Raw genomic sequence first — 12,763 nt, 5'->3', positions numbered from 1 at the left:
GTACTGCTTAGAGGATTGAAATCCTCAGCTCAGTAGCATCCCAACTTCCTTTTTGTTTTCTGATACTGGGTCTCACTTTGCAGCCCTGGCTGGCTCTGAAATCTCAGGGATCTACCTGCCTCTGTCTTATGAATGGTGGATTGATTAAAGGCATTCTTTTTAAACAATGAAGATTTGGTTTTTTAATGTCAAATTAGGATGTCTAGAAACCTAAAATGCAGAAAATAAGTGTCAATGGTGAATGTGGAAAGACTGGAAACCTTCTACTATTCAGGAAGTAAATCAGAGGACACAGTACACAGGAGAACAGTACACAGGGTCCTCAAATGAGCCAGCAATTCTACTTCTAGGTAAATAATCAGAGAATTGAAAGCTATGACTTAAGCAGATGCTTGTACAAAGCAGAATTATTCACAGTAGAAGAGACAGACAGAAGCAACGCCATCAACAGACAGAAGGACAGAAGACTAGAAACACACACTACTTACACAGGATGGGATGATCTTCAGTCTTCAAAATTAAGGAAAATTCTGACAGGTGCTACAGTACAGATGAAACTTAAGGGCAGTTTGCTAAATGACTAAGTCAGTCACTGAGGGCTCTGGGCAAGTGAACAAGGGAGAAGCTAGTGTGTAATGGGCAGTCTAAGACAGACAAGCCCCACTGATGCACAAACACGCAAGTGTACCTGAACGTCTGAGAATGGGTAGACTGTATTTAGTTTACCATGACTTTCAATATATCCAGGAGAGTTAATTTTAGGCGTCTCTTTCAAGAGGAAATTGAGATTACTGCTTTCTTTTTTTTTTTTTTTTTTTGGTTCTTTTTTTCGGAGCTGGGGACCGAACCCAGGGCCTTGCGCTTCCTAGGTAAGCGCTCTACCACTAGAGATTACTGCTTTCTAAAAAAGACATTCGCACTAAGTAAGACATTCACGTTTTAAGAAAGATGGAATGATAAAATCACACACAGGCATCCTGTGCAGAGGCCCTGACACACAGCACCTTCTGTTTGTTCACACACGCTAGCATCTGCTCTGCTACGGTGGCACACATCCTTGCTCCACATGTTCCTAAACATCATTTACATGTGCTGTGTTATCTTACATGTAAATACCTGAAGCAAGGCAGAGCAAAATCAGAACTACCGACTTTGAAGATAATTTTAATTAAGATGTATAACACAAGGGGATGGGAGGAAGGGATGTATAACACATAAAACGACATTTATAAAACTTACTTTAATGTGAAAAGGAGATTGGGATTTCTTTCAAGTAAACTTGGGTATAACTGTTGTGTTGTTTCAATGGCTTCTCCCATTCGTCCTGCTAACACCAACTTCTGAATTCCTATTCAGAAAAAAAAAGCAAAAATGTTTAACCTCTAAAAAGCAGAGACATCCTTAAACCTCTCCAGAAAACAAGCGACAGAGAAAACCTCTAAATAATTATTGTTAAACTCTTTTTCTAAAATTTTTAAGTTTAGATTAGGAAATTCAAGAAAAAAAATAGAAAGCACAAGTTATTTCAGAGATTACTTTGAAATATCATTAATAAATATGTAAATATTATAGGGAAAACATCCATTGACCAGAATTATCTTTTTGAACAGTAAGATTTGGAAGACTATACTTCTAAGAAACAGCACTTCGATGTCTTATTGGACCTTCTGACCCAGGACTAGAGCAGCAGCCTCTGAAAGGGTTGGAGCTTTGTCAGACCAACTCTGAGTAAGTGACCTGCTCTGCTAAGGGACAGCCTGCTGTGTGTGCTACAGCAGGCTGGCCTTCTCACCTAGGAGAAGATTCGCTCACCCAGCATACTGTTGCCAGTTTGCTGTTCTATCATTCCACCCTGCCCAGCAGGTGGGATCTACCATGTCTAACTTACGTCGGTTGTCAGGCTGCCGTGCGCTGATGAAAACAGCACCAGCCACGTGGCCCTATGCAGTAGTGTACTTCATGACCAACAACACCTTACATTTAGGTAGCAAATTAGAAGATATTTAAATTTCTCTCAAAGAAAATACTTATTTCATATACTATCTCCACTACCTCATCAAGACCAGTACCAAAATAACAAAAGGAACCTTTCTTTGTACCAAGGGCTTCTTATCTCGTACACCTTCCTGCCCTACCAGGTGCTGACACCAAACCCAGAGCCTGAGGCTCATTAAACAACCTCAATCCCAATCCACAGGAGAGCAGGTCTTTTGTGTGTGTGTGTGTGTGTGTGTGTGTGTGTGTGTGTGTGTGTGTGTGTGTGTGTGTGTGTGTGTGTGTGTGTGTGTGTGTGTGTGTTTAAATGGAGACAAAATAAAAGCATTTCTTTTTAATGTTCTCAGATGTATTTCTACATTTAGAACTCCAGTGTGAATCTTTTAAACAAATTTTCCAAATGGCCATGAGTGTGACAAGAGGATGAGGAGCTCAAGGTCAAGCCTGGGCTACATGAGACCTGCTTCAAACAGAAGAGCTTCCTCCCTGCCACAAACAAAGACACACACAAAAACAAACAACTCAAAAAGTCAATGCAAATAAATTTGGAGGCATCCACTTTAAAATGATACATTGGGGAAATGTTTAATAAAAAATAGTTTTCTAAAAGTTAAAGCAACCAAACTTATTATTTAAAAACAAGTATTTGCTGTGTACCACAGTATTCTTACTTTGTCTATTCTTAATGGAAGCTAATTCTTCTAGAACAGTCTGGTCTGTAGATCTGGCAAAGGCCTCTGCTGTGGCACAGTACCCATGGTGGACTAAGTAAGATGAAACCATTCTTAAAACAAAAAGAAGAAACATGTCTTTTAGTCAGGAGAACACGCTTCAGATACAGTTTTTGTTAACAGAGTACGACGCGGTGCTACAGAATCAATCCATCTCCCTGAAGCCAGGCTCTTCCGTCTTCAATTTTAAAATAAGTTCAAAGTACATTTTGCTCTAGTTATGAATAGTCCAAAAGATAATTTAAAATGAGACGAAAGGCATTAAAATCATCTTTTTAAATGTAACTCTGGGATCCCTAGTACCCAAGTTCTTTAGCCATGTTCCCATTATTCAATCCTGCTAACCAAAAATTCTATCTCACCTTTGTAATAGACATCCAATAACACAGTAGTTTGGTGTAAAATACCCGACTGTGAGAGAACTGATTAATATTTGGTGTTCTGCAGTTCCAATTATTTCTGTGCTCATCTGTCAAATAAGATGAGATCTCACAATGTGAGGAGAGACACTGATGTTAGCCCAGAACAGAATCCACAAGGGAACAGTTAAACAATGTAGAACCAGTCTTGCACCAATTTGATGCTTTGGACAGAAAATTAATTGTGCAAGACTTAAAGACAGTGATACATTTCTAAGACATTCAACTCTGTCAGACTATACATCTGTCAAAAGTCTAGACTGCTTAGATCCCGCTAGTACTAAGTGACATTGTTAAAGACGGATGTAGATTGCATATATACAAAAATTTAGTACCATTAAACTACTCTGATTGTATTTTAAAAGCCACTAACTTTAAAATATAGTTAGCAAAACTGGTAATCCAACATTAATAAAAAAACCTGTTACCTTCAACCACTATCTTCCCTAAACAATACACAGAAAGGTTTTCGTAAAATTTTAAATTGAAGAACCTTTAAAGCAATTATAAAGATACTTTCACAACCATGGCAGCACACTGATGATATATTTGAAGATGTTGGCTATTTTACTGGCCTAGATTGTATAATCAGAATGTTTAATTTAATGTTATTTAATTTTTGTATATATGCAATCTACATCATCCGCCTTAACAACTGTCACTTAGTACCAGTGGGATCTAGGCAGTCTCTAGACTTTTGACAGATGTACAGTCTGACAGAGTTGAATGTCAAAGGAATTCAGTTTTCCTGCTGCTCCTTATGAGTCTATGAAATAAAACAAACAAAGCCACTGCAAAGCTCTGCCTCAGACGGAACACTTACTTACTTTCTTCTCTGCTGCTGGCCATCATCCATTACTACTAATGAATTCAAAGTATTTACGCTGCACTTGGGCTAACTCCACAGCCACTGCTCCTTGGTCTTCATTCCCTTTATCTTATCCTAACTGTCTAATGGTAACTTATATAAGAAATAGCATTAAAAATAGTTACTAAGGCTTTTTTATTTCTAAAATTAATTTACTTATTTGCTTACTGTGAGTATGCATACACACACAATGGCACACACATGGAGGTCAGAGGACAACTTTGTAGGGGCTTTTTCTCTCCTTCCAGTATGTGGGTCCCAGGAATAGAAAAAACTTGGCAGCAAGCCATCTTTCTGCCATCTTAGTGGTGCTATCTTTCCTGCCCAAGTGTTTAAATTTTAATTTCTGAAGTTTTTTGGGTAGAGGCGTATGGGTAGATTCCTGAATAGGAAGTTTCCCTGAATTGAAATGCTAAATACAAAGTAAAGAAGGGGTTCATTCCAATCATTAGAGTCACCCTGCTAATACCCTGCTAAGCGAGAGAGCACCCCACACCCTCAGCCCTGGAACACGCTGTGTGCCCATTCTGGCTGTACTCATACTCCTCCACATTGAGAGTAAGCATTGGACCACCATCCTTTCCCTCCATGTGGATCAGAACTACAGCTGATGAAGACGCACTAGGTCATGCTCCTAAATCACAGAACCCAACAGACGGTCTAGGTCACCCTCTAAACTCATCTCTCTTCTGTCAACATTTTTAGAAGTTTGACTGCACAACAGGCAGACTTCACTGAGTCATGTTACTACTGGTAAAAGTGAATTAGGCTACTTTATGTTCGAGTTAACTTTACTACCTCCATCGAGTTAGGTCACACAAACGCAATTCTGAGTGTGCTTAAATCAACGCTACTTTACTCCAACTGGTGAATTACTTTTTGAGATTAAAATATAATCACTAGTGCATACAAATGATCAGGGTTTAAACTAGACTTCTGCATATACATTTGAATACAAAGCTAATAGTTTGCCTATAAACATTCAGTGTTTGAATCTGTACACTCAAACATTCCTTGCTCTTACTTTTGGATCATGGTCTGCCATTCTCCTTCTCGATCCCCGATAGGAAAGCGGTCTATCTGGGCCTGTATTTTGGTTCTCCATTCTCGCATGTAGTCTTCTATATCAAACACAAAAGGATGTTGCCCAAAGTTGGCATCAACCACTTCTCCAGGCGTCTGAAGCCCCACAGTAGGATACAAATTTGGCTGTAAGACAACATATTTCTTTAAATATCTACTGATGGTACACTAAAGACTTCATTACCTTCCAGTGCAAGAATAGAAGCATAAATTTATATGAGTATATTAAAATCTCAATCTAAATATGAGTGGAGGACAACTAAAACAAAACACGTTACATGTTGGATGAAAAAAAATGTTATTTTCTTCTAACCATCAAGAAAATGTAAACAACTAAGATTTTTCACCCACGTGGATAATTCTGGACCCTGCTGCATAATCTATGTGGCACCGTATTTCTTTTCTTTTTCTTTTCTTTTTTTTTTCGGAGCTGGGGACCGAACCCAGGGCCTTGCGCCTAGCAAGCGCTCTACCACTGAGCTAAATCCCCGTGGCACCATATTTCTAACGCATGGAAATCTAACCCATGCTCTTCAGATTATCAGAACACTTATAAAGCTTTATAAGTAATTATCAGCCTCTATATACGCTATAGATCTAAAAATTGTCCATTATACTAGTTCACAGAAAGTACCAGTTAAAATTTACTACAATCACTACCAGAGCACTTATAGGGCCTGCCTTTACAAAGACAGTGACAAAACTTGCTTTAAGCAAGACAGCGTTGCCATAAAGTCAGTCCCCCCCCCCCCACGTCTCTCTCTCTCTCCCTCCCTCCCTCCCTCCCTCCCCCCTCTCCCAAAATACGGACTAGTTCACGAATTTGCACATCATCTTTGCCCAGGAGCCATGCTAATCTTCTCTGTATCATTCCAATTTTGGTGCATGTGCAGCCGAGTGAGCACACTTTAGGGCTTTTTAATGCAAAACTAAAACCTCAAATGTATAATTTCAAAGAAAGACACAAGTCTGAATATTCAAACTGAAATGCATTCAAATATACTCTAAGATACTATAGTGAAAAAAAAAACCATCAAATGTAAAAAGAAGTTATCTTCAAATACACACAGCCAAAATGCCAGATTCCTTCTTTTGCTGTTACTGACTATTGCAACTAAAGAGATCATGTACTGCGTGTTCACTAAATGCCAGTTTCACTCCTTAAAGTCACCTGTGAGGTGTTTGCTGCCATTACACAGATGCACAAACTGAGAACCAGAGGTTAAATAACTTGTGCAGAGTTGTTCCACTACAAACAAGCAAACATAGAAAACAGGCTACCAAGACTAGAACACGTTTCATCTTTATTCCCAGGACGCCAAACCATCCCACACTTTACTGTTTGGACTTGTGTCTTGTTTCTTTGTTTTTATTTGTAGCTATTACAAGTATCTTCACTACAAAACAAGGTAAAGATAGATATTTTGTAAGCAGACTGAGGGTGTATTTAAAAATAACTTCAATAAGCAACACGAATCAGAAACAAATATGCCAAAAATAAGTACAAAGTTTTATTAGATTATAGATATCTGTTAAGATAAGACAAAGTATTGATTCTTTGTGGTGGGGAGACTATGGTTATATACTTTATACTTTACTACGACAAGTCTTAGGGTGGCCCTGAACTCAGCCTCCCAAGTGGGATACAGGTGGGATTCATCGTGCCCAGCTTTAACTCTTCATAATCAGCAGAACTAACACACTGAAAAACTTAAGCCCAAAGCAGGTCAGACACTTAATACAGTCTTCTCATTTCAACAGTTAGAAAACTTGAGACGAGACCCAACCCAAAAGCACACAACTTGTTAATGGCATCGTGTAAAAAAAAAGAAAAGAAAAAAGAAATTTCTTCTAGCATGACAAACTTTTCATCGAAATCCATCACAGAATTATTAGATATTTTTAAAGCAAAAATACAAGGAACCAAAGATATCAACAAAGGGGCAAGACAATTCTGTAATTTTAGGACCAAACCCATAAACTTAAGGAGGCATGGTTTGCCATGCACTTATATACATTTAGAATATAGATAGGAAATTTCTTTTTTAAAAAGTTACTACTATCCCAGCAGGCAGCTCCCAGCAGGCAGCTCTCTGTGAATTCTAGGTCAGCATGCTCTACAGAAAGAGTTCTAGGACAGCCAGGGCAACACAAAGAGAAACCCTGTCTTAAACATCTTATTCCTACTAATGTACACATTCAAATGAATATTTAACAATTTAAGTTTAAGTCTATTATAAATATTTCTTCTACACAGCAACAGCAAGACAACAGCAATAACAAAAAGCAAGAGCAAATGACCTATCTGTGGCAACCAGATTTCCAGTCAGCACTGGAAAGTAGCATTGTTTTAAATGGACGGGGGCTATAGAGATGGCTGTGCAGTTAAAGCACTTGTTGCTTATACAGAAGACCCAGGTTTAGTTCCCAGCACCCACATGGCAGTTCACAACTGTCTATAACTCCAGTTCCAGGGGATCCTATGCCCTTGCAAGCCACTGCTGGCCCCAAACACGCATGTGGTTTGCAGATACGCATGCAAGCAGAACACGACTATACATAAAATTAAAAACAAATCTTAAAGGAGAATAGCTAATGACAACAAAAGCAATGTGTACCCAACTTCAAACTGAATTGGTTTTTTAAAAGATATTTCTCAAACAAGAAAAAAAGTTTTTTAAAAATGTAAGCTCTAGTAGGAACCTATATAAAGTCCCAGGAGGCTGGAAAAGGATCATCATGGGTTCCAGCTGAGCTGGGTCTCAAACAAACAGCAAAGGGACGCAAGGTTGTCAGTACTGTGCGAAGATGCTACGACCAATGTTACAATACAGTCAAGGACAATTAAGATTTTCACAAATATACTCCCCCAGGGCTCAAAGCTCCAAATAACTCAAAAGAAGCCATAGACATATAAATATAAATATTTTTTAAGCAATCCCTTTACAGGAAAGACTAGTGTTTCCTTTTTTATTGCAGTAGAAAAGTGAAGTGCAGCGTTTAGAGCCCTAGAGACGCAGGCCATCAAAGGAAACCTGTAAGAGCTCCCACCATATTTATCTTGCTCAGTAATAACAAAGTTGCCATTGTTTCACCTTACATAGGGGTGGGGGAGGCTACCACACATCACCAAAGTGGGTCAGAAAACCACTACAAGCAGACAGAAACCAGATATGCCTTTGCTGATTGATCAATACTGCACTGCCAACCAATAGGCAAAGAGAACTACTAGAGCACAGCCCACCCAGTGATGCAGTTTAACAGCCTCAGAGCATCAACAAGCAAAATGCCCAGCAACAAAAGCCTGTAAGAGCTACACGTGTTTCTATGAACGATCCCCCAACAGGTAAGGATGCCATCATCTTTCCTGCAGGATTCACCTGCTGGGTAAGCTCAGTAGGTAAGACAGTTTCCTGAGAAAGCAGGAGAAACTGAGTTCAAGTCCCCAGAATCCGTGTGAAAGCTGGGCATGGATATGTGTGTATGTAATCTCTGTGAGGGGGCAGAGATGGAGGATTTGTAGAAGTTCACTGGAAAAAAGCAAGCTTCAGGCTCAGTGAGAGCAACAGAGGAAGGTTCTTAACGTTTGCTTACTGTGGTGTGCGTGCGTGCGTGCGTGCGTGTTGGTACATGCATGCATACTCTCCCACACAAAATAACTTACATGTGCATACTTTGCTATCCTGCCTGTCACCACCACAAAGCTCTAATCAAAAGCTAATTCCCTTCACTTACACACTTGTTTATTGAAGAATATGGTCACTACAGTAGTTACAGTATATATCAACCCCTTTTTCTAGAAATCATTTAATAGCATAACAATTTTTTTTTCTTTTCTTTTTTTCGGAGCTGGGGACCGAACCCAGGGCCTTGAGCTTGCTAGGCAAACGCTCTACCGCTGAGCTAAATCCCCAACCCCTAGCATAACAATATTGTGCTAAATATAACTGAATTTTAAATCTAAATGATTGTTTTCTATTCACCCCCTTTTCATCACCAGTTATTTCCCTATGTCTCTACCTCCCATTTTAACCAAGGCTCTCTCTCTCCAAAGTCATTAATAGTCTTCTTCCTGTCTCTACTGGGTTCACTCCTATCAGACTCTCTCCACCCTGCTAAACCTTCCTGTCAGTGTTACAGGGACCTCTACTCTACCTAGTGCACGGTCAGTTTTGGGTTAGGACATGACAAGACTCATCACAGCACGGATGCAGTTGATGTTTCTGTGGTGGCTGGAGTGAGCAATGTTCCCCATGGGCTTAGACATCTCAGCACTCGGTCCCCAGCTGGTGATATTGTTTGGAGAAGTTCAGGAAGAAGTATGTCACTGGGGAGAAGCTTTGAGAGTTTGCAATCCCCATCCCTTTCAAGTTCTCTCTGCTTCATGCTTGTGGTTGAAGACGTGATCTCTCAGCCTGTTCCTGTTGTCTGCCTGCTGCCCAACTTCCCTGCCATGACTAAGACTCTCATCCCTTGGAACCAGAAGCCAAAACAAGAGCTTCCATATGATATCCTTGATGGCGATCTTTTATCACTTATCTTTATCTTAGCAGCTGGATTTGTATCTTCAGCTGGCCTTCAGTGAGAAGGTATTAAATTGTCTTTCTAACCCACTAACTACTTTTCAATTTCTTTTTGATAGTTCCTTATTTTCTCCTAAACTTACCATGTCCTAGAAAGCTGTCTACTTCTCTTCTGTGTCAACACACTTCTGCAGTTGTCCACATGCAGTTAAAACTTGAACACCTTAACTGTCAATGGCCCCAACTTTACTGCAGATAATTCTCTTTAATTCCTCCAGTTTGCAAATCCAACTGTGTATGTGACCATACTTAACTCCTATCCTCAACTAAATTGCTTACCTTACCCCATAAAATGTTCCACCCAATCCTGTTGTGGTGTCTACCAGGAAGGTTATGGCAGAAGAATGCCCAAGCAAGAGTTTAGGGGCAGATAGATGGAGCAGCATGGAGAGCTACCATCTTAAGATTTAAAAAGAAAAGTGTTGAGGTGTAGCTTGGTGATGCGCCTTTACCAACCATGCACACGAGTCTGGGGTTTGATTCTCAGATACAAAGCAATAAGCAAAGAAGACTGCTCTGCTTGTCACCAAGCACTCCCATCTCCACCATCAACTCTGTCAAAGGTTCCTCAGCCTACCATCTTAAAGTAAGTCCTCTTTCTAAAAAAAAAAAAAAAAAAAAAAAAAAAGATTATTTATGTTTGTGTATATGAATACAAGATTACAGAGGCCAGAAAATGGTGTCAGATCCCCTGGAGTTAAAGTTACAAGGAGTTATGAGCTGCCTAACATGGGCTCTGGAAACTAAACTCTGGTTCTCTGGAAGAACAGTGTGTATTCTTAATTGATAAGCCATCTCTTTAGCCCCCAAATTCTGTCTTGGACTCTGCCTGACCACTTGTCTTCCCCTTAAATACTCCTGTCCTACATATCCACTGACCTACTTTGTCAAGTCCCACTTTGAGCAAAGCAGACAACTTCTACAACTCTTTCTCTCCAAAGTACATAAACTTCAAAGATCATACAATGCAATGTTTTTCGTGTGTTTACTCTGTAAATTTCCTTACCTTAAACACTAATCTCAAAACCCAAGTCCTGAAATCTTTACTGGCTGCTAACTGGCCCAGAAGCACAGGAGCTGACAATGGCAGGTCGCCAATACCCCTTAGGTGAATGCACAGTTACAAGTGTGCACCCCTAGCTGAAAAGCTCCAACATATCCAGGAACCACATTTTAGAAGAACACATAGTAACAAAAGAGTGTTTGGGGCTGGGGGCATAGCTCAGTGTAAAGGAATGCCCATTGCATGGGAAGCCACAGGTCCAATCCCCAAGCAAAGCTGTGATGGTTTGCATATGCTTGGCCCAGGGAGTGGCACATTAGAAGGTGTGGCCTTGTTAGAGCAAGTGTGTCACTGTGGGGGTGGGCTTGGAGACCCTCCTCCTCGCTGCCTGGGGATGTTCAGTCTGTTCCTGGCTTCCTTCAGGTGAAGACGTAGAACGTTCAGCTCCTCCTGCACTATGCCTGCCTGGATGCTGCCATGTTACCACCTTGATAATGGACTGAACCTCTGAACCTATAAGCCAGCCCCAATTAAATGTTGTCCTTTATAAAACTTACATTGATCATGGTGTCTGTTCACAGCAATAAGACCCTAACTAAGACAGAAGCTTTCTGGGTATGGCTTAGGGTCATCTCACTTATGCTGCGCAGCAGGATGCAGTGCATTTTGGAGCCTTATTTCTGAAGCCCCACAGGACTCGAGAAGGGGCTTCTGTTTGATGCCCAGCACACGCACTTAGAACGAGTGACGCTGCTCCACATGTCTAGTTCTGGTTTCTTGAGCTTCTTTTAGTTAAAAATAAAAATAAATAAGATCTTTCAAAAAAAATCGTGTCTTACCGGTAAGTCGGTGAAAGCAATACCTACAAGACAAAAAGAAAGGCATTAGTGGCTTTCGTCAGAGGCGGTAATAACAAAAGCTGAGTATCTAACTAAAGCAATGGGCGAGAACAGGAAAGGAAGAAAAGGAGAAAGAAAAGCCTAATGTTGTGTGACTGCTGTCCTATAGAAGTCATCGTCCTATTGGTCATGCACACGATTTCTGAGACACAGGCACTAACTCCTGAGTTTTAAAGCAATTAGAAAACCTTCAGAGCTCTATGATAACACTGACTGCAACAGTGTCGGATTCCATAGCTTCACCCAAAAGCTGTATTATCCACCTCAGCACTAAATGCTGGTCTAGGTTTAGCCTTTATAAAGTTTTAGGTGTGAACCAAGCACTGTAGTGCATGACTGTAATCCCTCAGAAGACAGAGGCAAGATGATCAGTTTAAAGTCATCAGTGGCAACACTGCTTGTGATATAAGAGACTCTGTCTCCAAAAATCAAAAATAAAAACGATTTTAGGTAAAAGAATAGACATTTTCTATTAAAAAGAAAAGCAGAACACAAGAAAGCATTCTACTTATTTCTAAAACAACAAAACAAAACAGTTTCTTGACAGGACATAGAAATACATGCCTGTTATGCTAGCACTCAGGAAACTGAGTTACAAGGAGCTCTGTATGTGGCCAGTCTAGGCTACATGCTGAGACCTTGTCTCAAAACACAACAAATCTATTCTTTCTTGAAGAATGGAGAGTGCTCCTGAATATCCCAACAAGAATTCAACACAGCCATGTGCCAGGCATACCTGGAACATCAGTAATGGCATAAGTATACAGGCATTCTTAACTAAAAAGACTACAACGATATACATGGATCATCAGTAAGGGCATAAGTGTACAGGCATTCTTAACTAAAAAGACTACAGGCAAGGGTTTCTATAGCATCTCACTGTACTGTTTTAAAAAGCAGCATCTCAAGGCCGATGAAACTGCCCGTATACACGGCAGGAGGCATACAAACACCAGCACCTCTCTTGTTCTACAAGCATCAAGTACTACATTGTGCCACAAGAAAACTAATCTCACCTTAAGCTATCTGCCTCTTATTATAAAAATAAAGTTAAAAGACACGGTGGATATAAATATCAGGCTGAACAATTCAACTCTAAGCTGAATATTCAAATTCTAAAACTAATGGTACCGTTAGGGTCAAGGTCTATTACAACACATGTAATAGGCCATGTTCAAGATG

General features: G+C 40.1%; 1 protein-coding gene and 1 non-coding gene across 4 annotated transcripts in view; both read right to left on the bottom strand.

The window, feature by feature from the left end:
* Positions 1-12,763, bottom strand: part of Ranbp9 (RAN binding protein 9) — an 82,248-nt gene that overhangs the window by 19,624 nt on the left and 49,861 nt on the right. For 2 of the 3 annotated variants that reach the window (XM_039096249.2, NM_001427414.1), the window contains 4 exons: positions 11,522-11,544; positions 5,038-5,222; positions 2,667-2,779; positions 1,240-1,348 (listed from right to left, as the gene is read on the bottom strand). In XM_039096249.2, coding sequence (XP_038952177.1) covers positions 1,240-1,348; positions 2,667-2,779; positions 5,038-5,222; positions 11,522-11,544 — 430 coding nt within the window. Of the gene's footprint in view, positions 1-1,239; positions 1,349-2,666; positions 2,780-5,037; positions 5,223-11,521; positions 11,545-12,763 lie in introns of those variants that run through there. The other variant, XM_063276666.1, reaches the window with a different exon arrangement.
* Positions 5,896-6,001, bottom strand: LOC120098048 (U6 spliceosomal RNA). Its single transcript, XR_005495978.1, has one exon. It is a non-coding gene; the product is annotated as a U6 spliceosomal RNA (small nuclear RNA).

The sequence above is a fragment of the Rattus norvegicus genome, chromosome 17 (assembly GCF_036323735.1).
Source record: "Rattus norvegicus strain BN/NHsdMcwi chromosome 17, GRCr8, whole genome shotgun sequence".
Classification (NCBI taxonomy): Eukaryota; Metazoa; Chordata; class Mammalia; order Rodentia; family Muridae; genus Rattus; species Rattus norvegicus.
This window is presented reverse-complemented; position numbering and strand designations above follow the sequence as displayed.